Below are 15,120 nucleotides of genomic sequence, written 5' to 3' on the forward strand. Positions count from 1 at the left end.
AATATAAGGAACATGGTCAACAGAATGAGAGATGCTTACATAAAAAATGAGAAAGATAAACAAAGCAGAACATTGCTTTGTACCTGAGGGCATCAGCACCGTATTTCTGAATGATTGAAAGTGGGTCTGGATAATTCTTTTTTCGTTTGCTCATTTTCTGGCCATCACTTGAAAAACAAAAGGGAGATGCCAATTAATGTCAAACATCATACCCTATCTCTCTATATGGTTAAGGAGTATTTGCAAACTGGTATACAAATGCAAATGGAATACAAGCCAGTGTGAAGTACAACAATGAAGTTATATTGTTAATATTTGTAAACTGCTTTATGGATATAGTGGGGAGTCAGTGGGGAAGCTTCAGGATAGATGGCAGTAGGAAGGCAGATGCCAGTGTGTGACAGGTGAAAACATGGGCTCAGCATTTATCCAGAGAACTCAAAACTTATATTCATGCAAAAACCTGTAATAAAAGTTCATAGCTTTAATCATAGTAAACACTGGAGATACCTCATATCCTTCAGCAGGTGAATTGTCAAAGTGTGGGCCACCCCACGATGGAATCCTGCTCCTTAGTGAGAAGGAAGTGTATGTGCACAACCTGAGGACCTGCAAGGGACCCACCTCTGGGCAAATGCCAAACCCAAAGGTCACACAGTTGACCCTTGGACAATATAGTTTGAACTGTGAGGGTCCACTTATGTGCGGACTTTTCAACAAATATAGAGAAAAAATTTTTGGAGTTTTGTGACAATTTGAAAAAACATTCTCTTTTCTCTAGCTTACTCTTCTATATAGGAATATAATATATAATACATATAACAGACAAAATATGTGTTAACTGGCTCTTTGTTATTGGTGAGGCTTCTGGTCAACAGTAAGCTATTAGTAGTTAACTTTTGGGGTGTCAAAAGTTATATTCCAATTTCAACTGCACAGGACAAGGTTGGCTGACTCTAAACCCCATGTTCAAGGGTTAACTATACAGTACTATTCACTTATACAACATGCTTGAAATGGCAAAATGACAGAGATGGGGAACACAGTAGTGGTTGGCAGGAGTCAGGGAAGAGGGTGAAGGAGCAGCTACAGAAGGGCAACAGGGATGTGATGTTGAGCCCGTCCAGCTCTTGGCTTTGCTGGTTACACTAGGACCTACACGTATGGTAATGCTGAGACAACTACACAAAGCAGCGAGTACATGTAAATAATACTGAGCAGGACTGGCAGACTGTAGCAACGTCCTGGAAGTGATAGTTAAGAAAAATGTGACTGCTGGAAGAAGTCGGGCAAAGCACACCAAGCGGAGGGTCTCCTATGTTTTTTACAACTGAACGCAAATATACAATTCAATAAAGTTTTCAATTAAAATAAAAAAAGCACAGACTGGAGAGCCAGACTGCCTAGGCATAGAGCTTGAATTTACCACCCGTTTGCTCTGTAACTATGGGAAAATTATTTTTTTCTCTACTTCAAATTTTTCAATGTCAAAACAGGAATGAAAAGACCCATTTCCAGTACTTCTGGGGCTTAAATGAGTGAAGCTGTGTGAATGTTTCACAGCAGGGCCTGCAGTGCTGGGGGTCTCCTGCCCCTGCACAGCACACAAAGCCAGGCATCTCCATAACATTCTATTTTCCTAATTTTATTTATATTTTCACTTTTTATGACTACAGGCAATAGAAGCAAAGGAAAAAGACTCCCTCATAATGCTAGAAACTTCTAGAACCTATAGTGTTACCATATTAAAAAGAAGACAACAAAAATCCACACAAAAGGACTAGCACACAGATTAAATGCTACAAGGAAAGGTATCTTATAAACTCCTAAATGACAAGTGTTATTTTATCACTAGCAGCATCACGGGATGCCATGTGCCCCAGCCATTCTCCCTAGGATCAAGGGGCACGTGGACACAATGAGGGATGGAGAAGTGGACAGGAGAGGAGGTGGATGAGAAGGAAGAGCAGCAAAAAGCATAAAAGCAGAGCTGGGTGTTCCTGTATGCCTCTATTCACCAAGAACAAGCAGACCTAACCAGAAGGTGAACTCAAGCACAAAGGGAGCCCAGCATGCCACCAAGGGGTGCACGTGCCTCGCCAGGACGAGTCCATTCACAATCACGTTCCTGAAAGGTGGCTGTCCAAAGAGAGCACTGGCCAGCACCAGCAGTGTGTAAAACCTGGAAGACCCAGAGAAATAGTTCAATTAAAACAGAATTCTAAGCATAGGAAAAAACTGTGTTCACTTATTGAACTGTATTTATATTTCAGATGAGTTGTAATTCTTGATAATGACTTAAAACAAAGGTTATTAATCATTTTGGCACTTTAACATTCTCTATGATGCACTGAAAAATTATGCAGAGGACCCATTGGGGACCAAATTTTACAAGAGCTTCTGATCAGGGAAAAAAAAGGTACCTAGAATGAGGTATTGTTCCCCCACAAGTTGTGGGCAGTGCCACTGCCCACCTCTGGGAGCCAGCTAGCCAGCCAGCCACAGGGCACAGCAGGGTGGTACTGGGAGGTCTCTCAGGCTGAAAACCCAGAGGAGCATGTCACCTTTAGCACAAGTCATGTGGGACAGTTTGGTGAGAAAAGATGCAAAAGCACCCTCATCCGAAAGTCAAAAGGTAGACTACAGGGCTCAGAAATGCTTTTGTTCTGTCAGGTGTTATGTGCATCATTTGTGTGCTAGCTAGTTTATTCACTGAAGATCCCGTCACATCTCTACACATTGTCCCAGTAAGAGGGGCTCTGGTGCCATCTCCAACCTGATTTTGCACCTCAAGAACATCATGGGACATAAGCTGAGGAGGGTGGAGATGAGACCCAATGACTAACATAAAGGCCTGACCAGTCATCTCTCTCTGCAGGGCAGGAGGGGAAGGAGGCACAGGAGGGCCCTGGCTCCTGGGAGAGGCAGTCCAAACCTGAGGAAAGAGGGAGCCAGTGTGCATGAGGGGACCCACGAGGACTTTTAACAGCTGCCAGACATTACCACTCTTGAGAAAAAACTTCCTGGTGAGCCATCTGGCTCTCTCTAAGAAGAGGAGTTTGTGCCAGGTAGCTGTTCATACAGATAATTGGACTGGAAGCTGAAAGAAGCACATCCTAGAACATTAAGGCTGGAATTCCATTAGTTTGTGATGACTACAAGTTGTACAAGCAGAAAACAACACCAACATTCCTTAAACGCTGCTACAAAAAAAATTACTAACAAAAAGTAAAGTTGGAACCTGGGTCAGCCAAGCTCATCCTCAGAGAAGGCAGCTTGCCTTACTCTAAGAGGATGAGGTAGTGCTTTAAATGAGACACCAGAAAAACCAATGCCAAAATCCCCCATGTTTGTATACCTCAGATTTGTAGCATCCAACCCATGTTGTATAGAAATACTCATTAAACATTTGAGCACTGAAGTAACAAGCTAAGAACACATAGTTTTTTGTATCACTTAATCTCCTAGGATAATAAATCTCTATATTCCAAAATGTCAGTGAAATAATCCAAACTCTAAAACTGCAGCCCTGCTGTACTGAGAGATTCCTACTCAAACAACACATTGATCGTGTGCTTGGTGGTGAGGGGCAGAGGGCAGCAGAGCTGGTATTGTGTGACACAATCTCCCTGGCACCAGCTGATTACATGTGAGGTGCTCAGCAAAATATCTGCTAAATCAAATCAAATCAATAAAACACTTGAAAGAACAAGGAACATACCATCCTCTGGTTTGGTCAATGCCTTCAGCAATGAAGTCTGCAGGAAATGCATCCTCAAACTCCCTCTTGTTTTCAAATGGATAATGCACTTGAGCATAGGGCATGCTGCCACTCTCGAACCAACAGTCAAACACCTCCGAGATGCGACGCAATGACCCCTTCCCACAGCGTGAAGGGATGGTCAGATGGTCAATGCTAAGAAACAAAATGGGCATGTCTATGAATTCTAACCACAAAGAACTTGCAGTTTAATTGCCAAGAGGAAACACAATGCCTGGACAAGCTCCTTCGTATGCACCTGCAAACAGAAATACTGGCAGTTATTACAGGCTTCCAGAGAGCACCATCTGTAAGACTGCATACCAAAGTCACCTGACATTTACCTGTCAGAGGTCACCTTGCCTCAGCATGACATGAGTCATCAACCAAGTGTTCATCAAATAGAGTGATTTCCACATGGAGCTCTGTAATCTGCTAGAGACATGTCTTCACAAACTAGCCCCCAGCCTGATGATCTGAGTGATGGAAAGGAAGTGAACCCATCATGCAGAAACTGACCTCTCTCTGTGGAGATCCGAGACCTTTGCCCCTGACAGTTCTTCAAGTTCTGCCATTGAGCCAATGCATACTACCTGTCAAGACAAATTTAAAAAGCAGGAGACCCTCAGAGCCAAAGATCACACAGAGTAAATCTATACAGTGTTCACATTTAGTTTTAGAAACCTTCGATCTACAGGACATTGATTGCTATTGCTAATATCCCTTATACTCTCACACAAGGTTGCAGGTAACTGTCTGAAGAGGTGAGCACACCTCACAACTTTGCTACCTACCCCTGCATCAGAGGAAGTCCCTGCGTGGACAGGATTTCACAGCCTCACCAATATTTCTTGAGGGTTTATTGGGTCCAATCTCTGCCACAAATAACCAGCCTAAATGAAATGCCTGGACTACAATTCTAAGGCATCTTAGTTTCTTTTTAGTGCTTGGGGTTTGGCTCTTTAACTTGGGATCTTTCTAAGTCAAAGACAGATCAAACTAATCAGGTTGAAAGATCTTAGGATCATGTCCGGGTAAGGAGGCTATGCAGTGGGCCCAACTGGGGCACTCAGGACAGGGGAAGTCATCTGATGGGCCTGACTGCACCAGTACGAGCTGGTGTGGCTTCTCACCCAGGTGGCGTTTACCACGGAGTGGCCTCTTTCTCTGCCCTTCCTTAAAGTGCTGAAATGTCTCCTGATGTAGCTGTTGTTGCAGGTCTCTATGGGCAATTTACCGAGGTCCCTGGGCTGCTCTTGCTTATGATTGTGCAAATGCTGGATAGAAGCCATGTCATGAAAATACACCTACCTACCTTATAGATGTTATACACACACACAAAATCACTTCATTTGTAAATTAAAGTCTGGCAATGCTTTGGTAATTCTATTTTAAGCCTTCCTTTTTCACCATAGGTGGGTTTGATATATTATGACTTAGTACAGGGTCTAGAGTTTCTGTTCACCAATAATTCACAAGGAGAAAAAGAGATCTAAGCAACACAAGACAAACAACTTAATGTGTGGCTTTTCTGGAGAAAAATATAAATTTAATTCTTCACTTTTACACGGAAGAAAAATTTTTTAATTACTGTTTAATGGAAGTAAAAATAAAGTAGGAGTAAGTTAAAAACCCTCAAAACATTTTCCTATTTATGTCATGATTCTAGGAAAGGATAGAGAGAGAAACAGATGGACTAAGAAGGGAGCAAAGAAAAAGGAAACCAGACTCTCTCACCCCACAGTGAGATGTACCAACTAAGCACTCCAGCAAAATTAGCATGGGGACGCCACCCCGCCTCACCTCCTTGAAGTCCTCACTGGCCCACAGAGGGATAGGAGTGCCCCAGTATCTGTTTCTGGAAATTGCCCAGTCACGTGCATCCTTTAGCCAATTTCCAAATCTTTTTTCTCGTACAAACTCTGGGACCCTGCAATGAACAGATCAGATGACCATCCACGTAAGATCATTAGTAAGTAAATTAGACCTGTTTAGTAAATTCATAAATTCCCTGTTTAGTAAACCAGTAAATTCGTAAATATGTCTCTGTGCGATGCTTTGTGGACCTGGCATTGTGGAACGCTGAGCTCACTCCTAGGAAACCGTCTTCTGCATGGGCAGTGCAGATGACGTCCAGCAGCTCCATCTGTTGCGAAGCTCCCGGGGAGGCTGCTCTCCACCAGGGAACCCCACAGAGGCACTTCCCGGGCCTGCTCCCCACGGAGGACTGACAGTCCTCTCACCAGCCACCACAGTGCTGCCCAGCCTGCCCCACTCAGGTGGTCTTCAGGTCAGCCACAGGTAGTACTTTTATTGAAACTCATTAGCAAGGGTTCCCAATCACCTACAAAATCAGAGTTCCCCAAGGCCCAGCTTTCAGTAGCTCACCTGTGGGTCCCCTGCCAATGCTCTAGCGATGAGGACAGCCCCACGGAATGTGCTTTCTCACCTCACCGCCCTTTGGCTCTGCCATCCTCCACCCACAAACCTCCTCCCCTGGGGCTGCTCCTGTCCCTGCCTAGTAAATGTTCTGCATCCTGTGAGGTTCAGCTTTGTGGAAAACCTTCCCAAGCTTGAGGCTGAGGTAGGGCACCCCTAGGCTCCCAAACACCCTGCTCCCCGGCACCATGGTTGCTGTCCTGTATATAAAGGTCAGTTTACAGGCCTATATACCATGAGGCTACTGTACTAACAGTCCATACCAAGCACCTCACAACATTAGTTTCCTAGGTATAAAAATGGAAAAGCTGCTTTTCCTTGAGAAATCAGGGTCACTTTGCTGGGAAATATAGAGGCTATAGCTTATAATCATTTCCTTTTAATGCCCTGAGATTCACCCTGTTCTTCTAAAATCAAATAAAGTTTTTTAAGTTGAATTGGGTCCTCATGGAAAGAAATAGTGATTTGCTCTCAAAACACTCAGTGAAAACACTATGCTGGAACATACAGACTCGGGTCTTTTTCCTCTTGCCCCTGAGGCTGAAGTGGTACTTCTGCAGGTCACACAGGAGCTGATGCAGGGCTCCTCTTTGCAGTGCTTACCCCAGAACCAGTGTGCATAGGACATCACCACATTCTAGGGCCTAAGCAAGCACCAAAGTAGTGAGCATAATGGCTTTGTAGGTACATTCAAGAATGTTTATCCTGAAAATGACTATTACTTAAACTTAACAATACTCTGAGAGTACAGCCAGATTGTTTTCCAGTCATTCCATTCTTTAAGTCAAGTAAATGGCAATTTCTCATTTTCACTGGGTTTAAAAAAAACAAAAATGCTTCCCCCCATATGCTGTATCATAAGAAGAATGCTAGTTCTTTATACAGCATTATTTATTTTGTGTTCCTGAAAATACAGGATAAAAAAGTTGTTATTACCACAATATGTAGTGAAAGATGTCTACTAAAATTATCACCATTTGAGGGAAGTGTGACCATTACATACAGGCCATTGTGAAGACACCAATCTCACTACTTACCAGTAACACAGGTCATTATTCCTCAGCAGCTGTTCCACCATGTGCTCCACTCGCACAAACCAGCTGGGTACTGCTTTGTAAATGAGGGGTGTGTCTGACCTGGGAAGCAAAAGGCAGAGCCTGGCTGGTCAGACAGGTTTGCTGGCACTCAAGGTAAGACCAACCTTTAGTTTCTTACTGATGTTACCACCACCTATTGGGTCCTCTTTCAATATTCATTTTTATTGCAAATACTACCTATCTCCACAGCATCAGTCATCTGCCTCTACAATACCAAGAAAGCAAGAGCTAATAAAAGACCAGAACAAAAAAGGAAACTTAGTTCTACTAGTGTGTGAGAGTTGTTTAGGGAATAATGTCAACTCAAGTACAGAGGAAACATGGGAGCAGAACCTCATGCACTAAGCATTCTGTTTCACCCACATCTTTATAGTGTGATCTTGGATTAAAACTTTTATCACATTTTGTTTCTCCCTACATTCCATTAGAAAATTTTAGAGACATCTCATCCTGAAGAAATGTGGCCCCAACACAAAACGTATTTGTATGTCTATTTTTCTTACACAATGATATGGGAACCACAAGCAGGTGGAATGGGTGCACATGCCCAGCATGCCCATGGATCTGAAGTTCTAGCTACAACGGTCTCCACTTCTCACCTCCAGCAAAAAGGATAGCTGTGAGTGAAGGTACCGGCAACAAGAAGTCGGCCCTGTTCTTTCAGGGTCCTGACGATGGTTCTATCAGCATCCTGTCGAAAAATTAAAACCCAGCCATTAAGATACCCTACAATATTTTACAATACAATTAAGTATGTTACTAAAATCTGGTATTTTGATACCTTTATGAGCAACAGGCACAATAAATGTATTATAAAAATAATTGATCTACATTTTAGCCACTGTAACACTTTAAGTACTTTACAAGTATATTCCAAACCATTTAAGGTACTGAGGTTTCAAACAGCACGACTGCCCAAGGCCACAGGCTGCTCCTGGAGCCCAGTTTCTGTGACCCCTGTCCCTGAAACTATAGCATGCTTCCTCTCAAGGCACAAGACCCTTGGAATGAAACTGACTTTAGATCTACCTTTTCTGCTTTTATGTGCTGAAACAAAATGAAACAAAAATGACTTCCTTTCACCAGCTGTGGAAATTATTTAATAAAAAATTATTAACAAGAGAAATATGATGAAAGCAACTTTCCTATGTCACAGACACGGACCTTCACATACTGTCCAGCAAAGTCTATCACTTCTGCTGTGAAACAGCCTGAAGCATCCACAGGGCAAACAGGGGGAGAGTCTTTCTGAATGATGTTGAAATCCATACAGACACGATAGTCATCCTGAGGAGACGGAAGAAAAAACAGTGCAAGTGTGGGTATGAGAGAGAGGATTTACAAGAGAGAATGACTCATCATTCTGTATAAATGTAATCAACATTAACTTTCCCCTCAACTGAAAGTAATTTAACAGGAGGTGGACCACCTAGTCCAATCTTGCCAGCCATCACAGACCCCTATAATTTTATATCCACTGAATGACATATGTAAATGCATTAAAACTCAATCACACGACTTACAACAGCAGTCCACGTATGCACAAAGCAGAAGCACATTAGGTATAAGGCATGACCTGTTACTGCCATATGAAGCTTGATGTGTGCATGGATTTGCATCCTGTCAAGGCATGCCCAGGATGGCAACACTGATCTAAACTTGAAGTATTCATTTTATGGGTTAATGGACTGGGCCCAAGTGGTGCAGCTCACCTGGATGACACAATGGTGCTTCAGGAACACACTGTGAGCAGTGTTGGCAATAATGAGAACAAGCATTTATGAAGTGTTGTCCACAGTGCTCTGAAGGCTTGACTGCAGACTGCATTATGCGTTAGCTCATTTATTCTTCGCAGCAAGCCTGCCAGGAAGGCAGACAGTGCACTGGGTTCTACCATGTGTTCGCTCGCACAAACCACCAACTACCCCATTTTATAAATGAGGAAACTGGAGCACAAAGAAGTAATTCACTTGCAAGGTGGCAATGCTTAGATTCAAAAGCCTGGCTCCCACGTCCAAGATCTTCATTGCTGTGCTAGGCTGCCTGACTCCAAAATTAAGGACTGCCTTATGCTACATGGTCAAACCACACTCTGATTTGACTCCAAGACAAGGTGGAAAATCAGTGTGCTTCTGCTTGGGCTTTGTTCACCTCTCGTTGTGCTGAGAGGCTGCCTGATGGGGTACCACAGGTGGGCATGCTGGGAGCAAGGGTGTAACTGTGGGGCCATGAGAGAACAACTGGAACACCCTATGCAACACAGACAGGAAAAGCGCCAAAGCCCAGCAATGTGAGCTATTTTGTGTAGAGCATACAGCCCACCCACTTTGACTGGAGAGCAGCATTCCTGAACAGAGCAGCCAGAAAGACCGGGCAGAGTCTGCAGAAGCCACTCAGCACACCTTGCAAGGCTGCCACATAGAAGGTCTGTTGGAAAATGTCTACCAAATGGGATGAAGGTTACAGTTTACAGATTTGATTGTCTACAACATTAACTTGCCTGGCACTGAGGACAGATATGCAAGGTTTACTATAGTAAATGACAAATACACTTTAAAAGAAAAACTAAACTATAATTCAAACCAAGAGGTCTTTTTCAAATTTCAGTGTAGCAACCACACCAGTTGACTCTAAAATTATGAGTAACTGAAACTTGACCAGTTCCTAAAACACAATAAATAGTATATTCAAGAGTGCTTCCAATCCATTTGAATATTGAGCAGGTATAAGGTGATATTAAGAAATTGTTGATCTATTGGCTATCACAATGGCATGGTGGTCATATTAAAAATAAGTCCTTATCAGTCAAGAGTGGAAGTATCTGTGATGAAAGACATGATGTTCATGATTTGCTTCAAAACCCTCCAGACAAAATAAAAAAGATGTGGGGATGGGAACAGAGAACTAAACAGATAAAACAGAATTTTCAAAATATTGATACTTAAAGCAGCTAGATGAGGTGAACATAAGGTTTTATTAGAGTATTTTCTTTACTTCTGTGCATGTGTTTCAACATTTCTGTAATGAAAATCCCCACAGAGGGTGAGTATGATAGTAAAATGACAGAGACAGACTAGCTCCCTGCTGCCCAGGCCCCTGACAAAATGACCCAGGAGTGAGCTTGCAGGCCTCTAAGGGGGCTGGGTCCATTCTTAAAAGCCAAGCATCTACCCTTCCAATCACCCAACTTAAAGGAAGCAAAAGAAGCCACTAACTTACCTGGGCTGCCTGTTAGGGGCAAGGCTTGACCTGAGGTGAGGTCTAGTTTGCTCTAAAACAGGTGTTCGTAACCCCTATGCATCTGTTTTATACTCATATATATTACATTAAAAATAATAGTTTTAGAAAAACTACTCTGGGCAAAATTTAAAATTATTCTCATTGTACAGGTTTGAGGATATGTCAAGTCTCCTTCTGTTCCTAGGGTAGGTAGTCAGAAACACAGGAGAGGGGATGGAGACCTCCTGCATTTTGACAGTCAGTGACTACGTTTCTGCCCTTTTCAAAACTCACAAGATGTGCACACCACAAAGAGCAAAGTATACCACGTGTAAACTGTGAATGGACAAAACATGGAATGCATTTTAGAAAATGAGAAAACACAGAACACCCAGGCCTTAGCCACCATTTTTAGAAATAAGCTCAGTGTGAAAAGGAATTGCAGATACAAGGTTTTTTACAAGCCATTTTTGGGGGCAGTGAGCCTGAAAAGAGTTGGACTCCCCCCGGAATGAACAAGGATGAGGAGCACCACACATGCACGCACATGATCCAGCGGTCACTGACACTCATGTCCTATATGTATGTCTGCCGATTTATGTTACTCACAGCACCGAAGTAAGGAGCCTGGTGCACGACCCCTGTGCCTTCTTCCTCCCTCACATAGCTGTCAACAAGCACTGTGAAAGCACCATTCTCTTTACACTGGAAAAGAAAGGACAGCAGGCTTAACAGGGGAAACACTACTGTATCACAGTATTAATTCAGTAACAGTGTTTGGTAAGAGACCAAAAGAACTTTTAACATGAAAACTTATTTTCATAAATAGAAAAGACAAAATAATCTTGACTGGGAAGAAACATGTGAATACAACACATCTTTTCCATGAATAATGACTTATCAGGTAAACATGAAATAATTATCTGAAGACTTGCAGAGAAAATTTTCTAACTTCCTTGGCCACAAAACTGTTTTTTTTCATTGAGTTCTCCCAATCCCCCACCCATTAGCCTGACCACCTATACTGTTATCAGTCTCAGTGTGTTCCTAGACCAGCCCTGTGCACTTAGTATTCTCAATCACGCTCCTCAGTCAGCATGTGTGCCCACAGTTACATGTTCTATTGACAGGTACTTTGCCCACTGTGACACTGGGGGAAATGCTTTCAATTTGATTTTCTCTGAACATGAAAGTTGGGTCAATAGGTACACTGCTGTAATTCTCCCACCTACCCCTTCCCCCATTTCTTTCCACACACCCTTCCTTTCAGTCAAACAAACCCTTCGCTTTCTTATCTCTCTGCCTTTGTAAAAAGTACTTATGGAAATAATTTTCACATTAAATCCTATGATCCTGTGAAAAAGGTGTTAGTATGCCCATGTTTTAAAATATTCTGGTTCTATTTCCATTTCCCAGATGAAAAAACTCAGAACAAAGATGAAATGGTTTGTCCGAATTACTTTAGTGAAAATGATGAATACTAGACCCAAAAAAGTGTCTTCTGGTTCCAAAGATAATGTTATTTTCAACTACCTCACAGCTCTTTACTTCTCTGGCACTGGCTTAAAACTAAACTTGAAAAATAACCTATATTTTTAATTGCTGTAATCTAAATCACTTGGAAATATGTTTGGTATGATGTGTGCTAAAAGGTGCATCTTCAATAGTGTACAGAGTAGGACAGAATGTGCGTGTCCTAAGAATCAGCTGTGTTTCTAAGTGGAGCCAAAGAAACCCCACTGCACTCCTGTCTCTCAGGGTCTAGCTCTGAATCCTGCCAAGGCTGAGTGGTGTCAGCAGTCACCAGAGAGAGCTCCCACGCAATATTTCAGAATATATGTTTTTTAGGTATACATCAGATGATTCTGTCCTAAGTCAAAGAATTTACATCATTTGTCCAAAACTCACTGAAGGTCCCAGAAATTTCAGGAAGCTAACTAGAAGGACAGGTATGATTCAATTCAATTTGGTATGTCCTGAGTGTATATTCCAGACAGACCTCTAACTTAACCCAAAGTTCCTAACCAGTGTGTTCATGTGTTCTTTCTGAGAGGGCTGAGCTTTCCTCAGGTTCTCAATTAAGAGGCACTGATCTACTAGAAGAATTCTAAGACAAAAAATATGACATAAAATAGAAAATGTTAACAAATACAAAGAGAGCAATAATGACATTTTTCAGATGGAGAAACCATTTCAAAAAATGCTTTTTCAGATGCTATTTGACTTCAGCCCTGAAAAGTGGGTTGTATTTGAACAAATGTGATATTAAAGAAAGGGGAGGGGTTTTTTAAACAGGGAAAAAACTTAATGAAAACAAAGGTAGAAAGGAGGAAAAGAAAGGGTCAGTTTGACAGAAATAAGAATATGTTTAAAACATTCGAGGGTGAGGTTAGGACACCTTGCCAGAACACCTGGCAAGGGATGTGCTAGCAAATGACTACAGGCCCACAGGAGGGACAGGACCAGGCAGAGCTACAGAAGCCCCTCAGCAGCTATATACAATGAGGAATAATGCCATTACTCAGCAGACAGGAAACATGGGAAAACACTCAAGGTCCACAAAAATGAAGAGACAGAAGTGAGTGATATTTTGGACAGAGCCCAGTAGGCAGAGGTCACTTGCAGTAACCAAACTCCTCTCCTGCATTGAACCAGAACAGAGAGGTAAGCAAATGTTTTAGCCTCGGTTGTTAAGCAATGTTCTGCAGACTAATGCTATGCCCAACTGAATATATTTACACCTAACCAGGAATATTTACTCAAACCAGGAATTCTAATTATAGAATTCCTGGTTTGAGGGTGCTGCTCTCATTGTTCTACTTCTAGACCTATAAATAAGGACAATGGGAAATTCCTGCTAACCTTGTTCTTTTGTTGGTGGTGATGGGGTTTGCAACCACAGCTGTGGGTTCTCTGTTGTTTGAAAATGAAAACAGCTTTATGATTCCTAAGAAAACTAAGTTATAAATGTATGAGCTCTGTTGTGGTACCTGATTTAAAACAATCACCTCATCAATTTCTTTGAAATGAATTCTTCACTTTCATACACAAGGCTTTATTCTGAGTACTTTTATAAATTTTTAAAAATAAATAAATGTCCCAGGAGATATGTACACTATAAACAATAAAAATACACAGATATAATTCTTACCAAAGAATGATTTCTTACGTAATTTGAGTAAAAAGTATTACAAAATTCCTTCAAGATTTTAATTATTAAAACAAAAATGCAATACAAAGAGGATTTAATTTTGTTAGTACTGAAACAGACTTTCGACTCAGGTGCACTCATACAAACAATATGACAGCAACACAATGTGAACACAACTCCAGCTGAGAGTGCACAAGTGGTGGAGAGCCCTGTGAGAGACACCCTGAACTCACCTTCACAAAATAGTCAAACAGAGGCTTGTATTTCTTGCCTTTGAGGTAGATACCAGGAAATCTAGAAAATAGAGAAAGGCAAATTCACAATTAGACTAAAATTGTCAAATAAATGAGCTGCAGCTACATCAGCCACCTCAAGTCACCACTCTCTTCTGGTTTACTTATTCCTTAGTGGTTAATGCTGGAACAAGTGACCTGAACATACTCACTATTACTACTTAAAACTAATTCTGATTATTAATAGCTTCTGGGTGAAAAAGTGCCTCACTTTTTACAACAAAGATCCACATGTGTGCATGCAGGAACACACATCCACAAATAATGCTGATTTGTGTACTCACTGATCCAGGATCTCATAGTCACTCTCCACTTTATAGAGGGCTGATAATCGGGCTTCCATTAAAATGAGTATTTTTCTTCTGACAACATCTGTGAGAGTAAGGGAAAAGTGGACTTCAGGGATATTCAGACTCTGGCAAACTTTGAAGACGCACAGCAGCATACTATGCTATTGGGCTCCTGCCATCAGGAACTCAGCACTCAAAGACACACTGCAAAGAATGCAGGCCCGCTGCTTTCCAGACATGGAAAAGACAACACCAGATGTGGTTAGGCAGCTCAGCAGTTGTTAACTGCATCACTACCAGTTTTAACAAAATTAATCTTATTTTTCTCCAACCAAAAGTAGCATGTGTAAATGTTTAAAAATTCAAGAAGCTCACAAAGTAAAAGTATGCCTAATCTCATCCCCACCCAGACACTATCATTTGAGCATCTATATTTTTCTACATATGTACATAACATACATATTATTTAAACAGGTAATTTAATAACTATAGGATGTAACTCAGACAGTTTTGCAACTTGTTTTCACATAGTATTTTGTGAATACCTTTCCATAATTAAAACACACAAACCCTTCTCATTCTTATAAATAGCTCTGTAGTGCTCAATGTTATGGAGGTACAAATTATTTTTAACATAACTAATATTAGATATTAAGGTCGTTTTCAAATTGTTACTACTATGAACACTGGGATAATGAACATCCTTGTATGTATTTTTGTACCCTCACTGGAAGTGTTTCTGGAAGATACCATCCTAGGAACAGAAAAGGTATATACAAGTTTTTATTAAAGATGGTTTACATTTAAAATTGAAATAGATACTGACAAACTGCCTCACAAAATTTAGGCTAATTTAAACTCCCACCTGTGA

The 15,120-nt window shown here is 41.5% G+C and overlaps 1 protein-coding gene across 4 annotated transcripts in view; it reads right to left on the reverse strand.

Annotated features, from left to right (window-relative positions):
• IARS1 (isoleucyl-tRNA synthetase 1) overlaps positions 1-15,120 on the reverse strand; it is a 113,240-nt gene that overhangs the window by 61,674 nt on the left and 36,446 nt on the right. For all 4 annotated transcript variants that reach the window (XM_017665526.3, XM_073228871.1, XM_073228870.1 and 1 more), the window contains 11 exons: positions 14,244-14,331; positions 13,900-13,960; positions 11,125-11,220; positions 8,461-8,583; positions 7,896-7,987; positions 7,237-7,335; positions 5,564-5,690; positions 4,280-4,353; positions 3,722-3,916; positions 2,096-2,182; positions 84-167 (listed from right to left, as the gene is read on the reverse strand). In XM_017665526.3, the coding sequence (XP_017521015.2) occupies positions 84-167; positions 2,096-2,182; positions 3,722-3,916; positions 4,280-4,353; positions 5,564-5,690; positions 7,237-7,335; positions 7,896-7,987; positions 8,461-8,583; positions 11,125-11,220; positions 13,900-13,960; positions 14,244-14,331 (1,126 nt within the window). The remainder of the gene's footprint in view (positions 1-83; positions 168-2,095; positions 2,183-3,721; positions 3,917-4,279; positions 4,354-5,563; positions 5,691-7,236; positions 7,336-7,895; positions 7,988-8,460; positions 8,584-11,124; positions 11,221-13,899; positions 13,961-14,243; positions 14,332-15,120) is intronic.

The sequence above is a fragment of the Manis javanica genome, chromosome 2 (assembly GCF_040802235.1).
Source record: "Manis javanica isolate MJ-LG chromosome 2, MJ_LKY, whole genome shotgun sequence".
Lineage (NCBI taxonomy): Eukaryota > Metazoa > Chordata > Mammalia > Pholidota > Manidae > Manis > Manis javanica.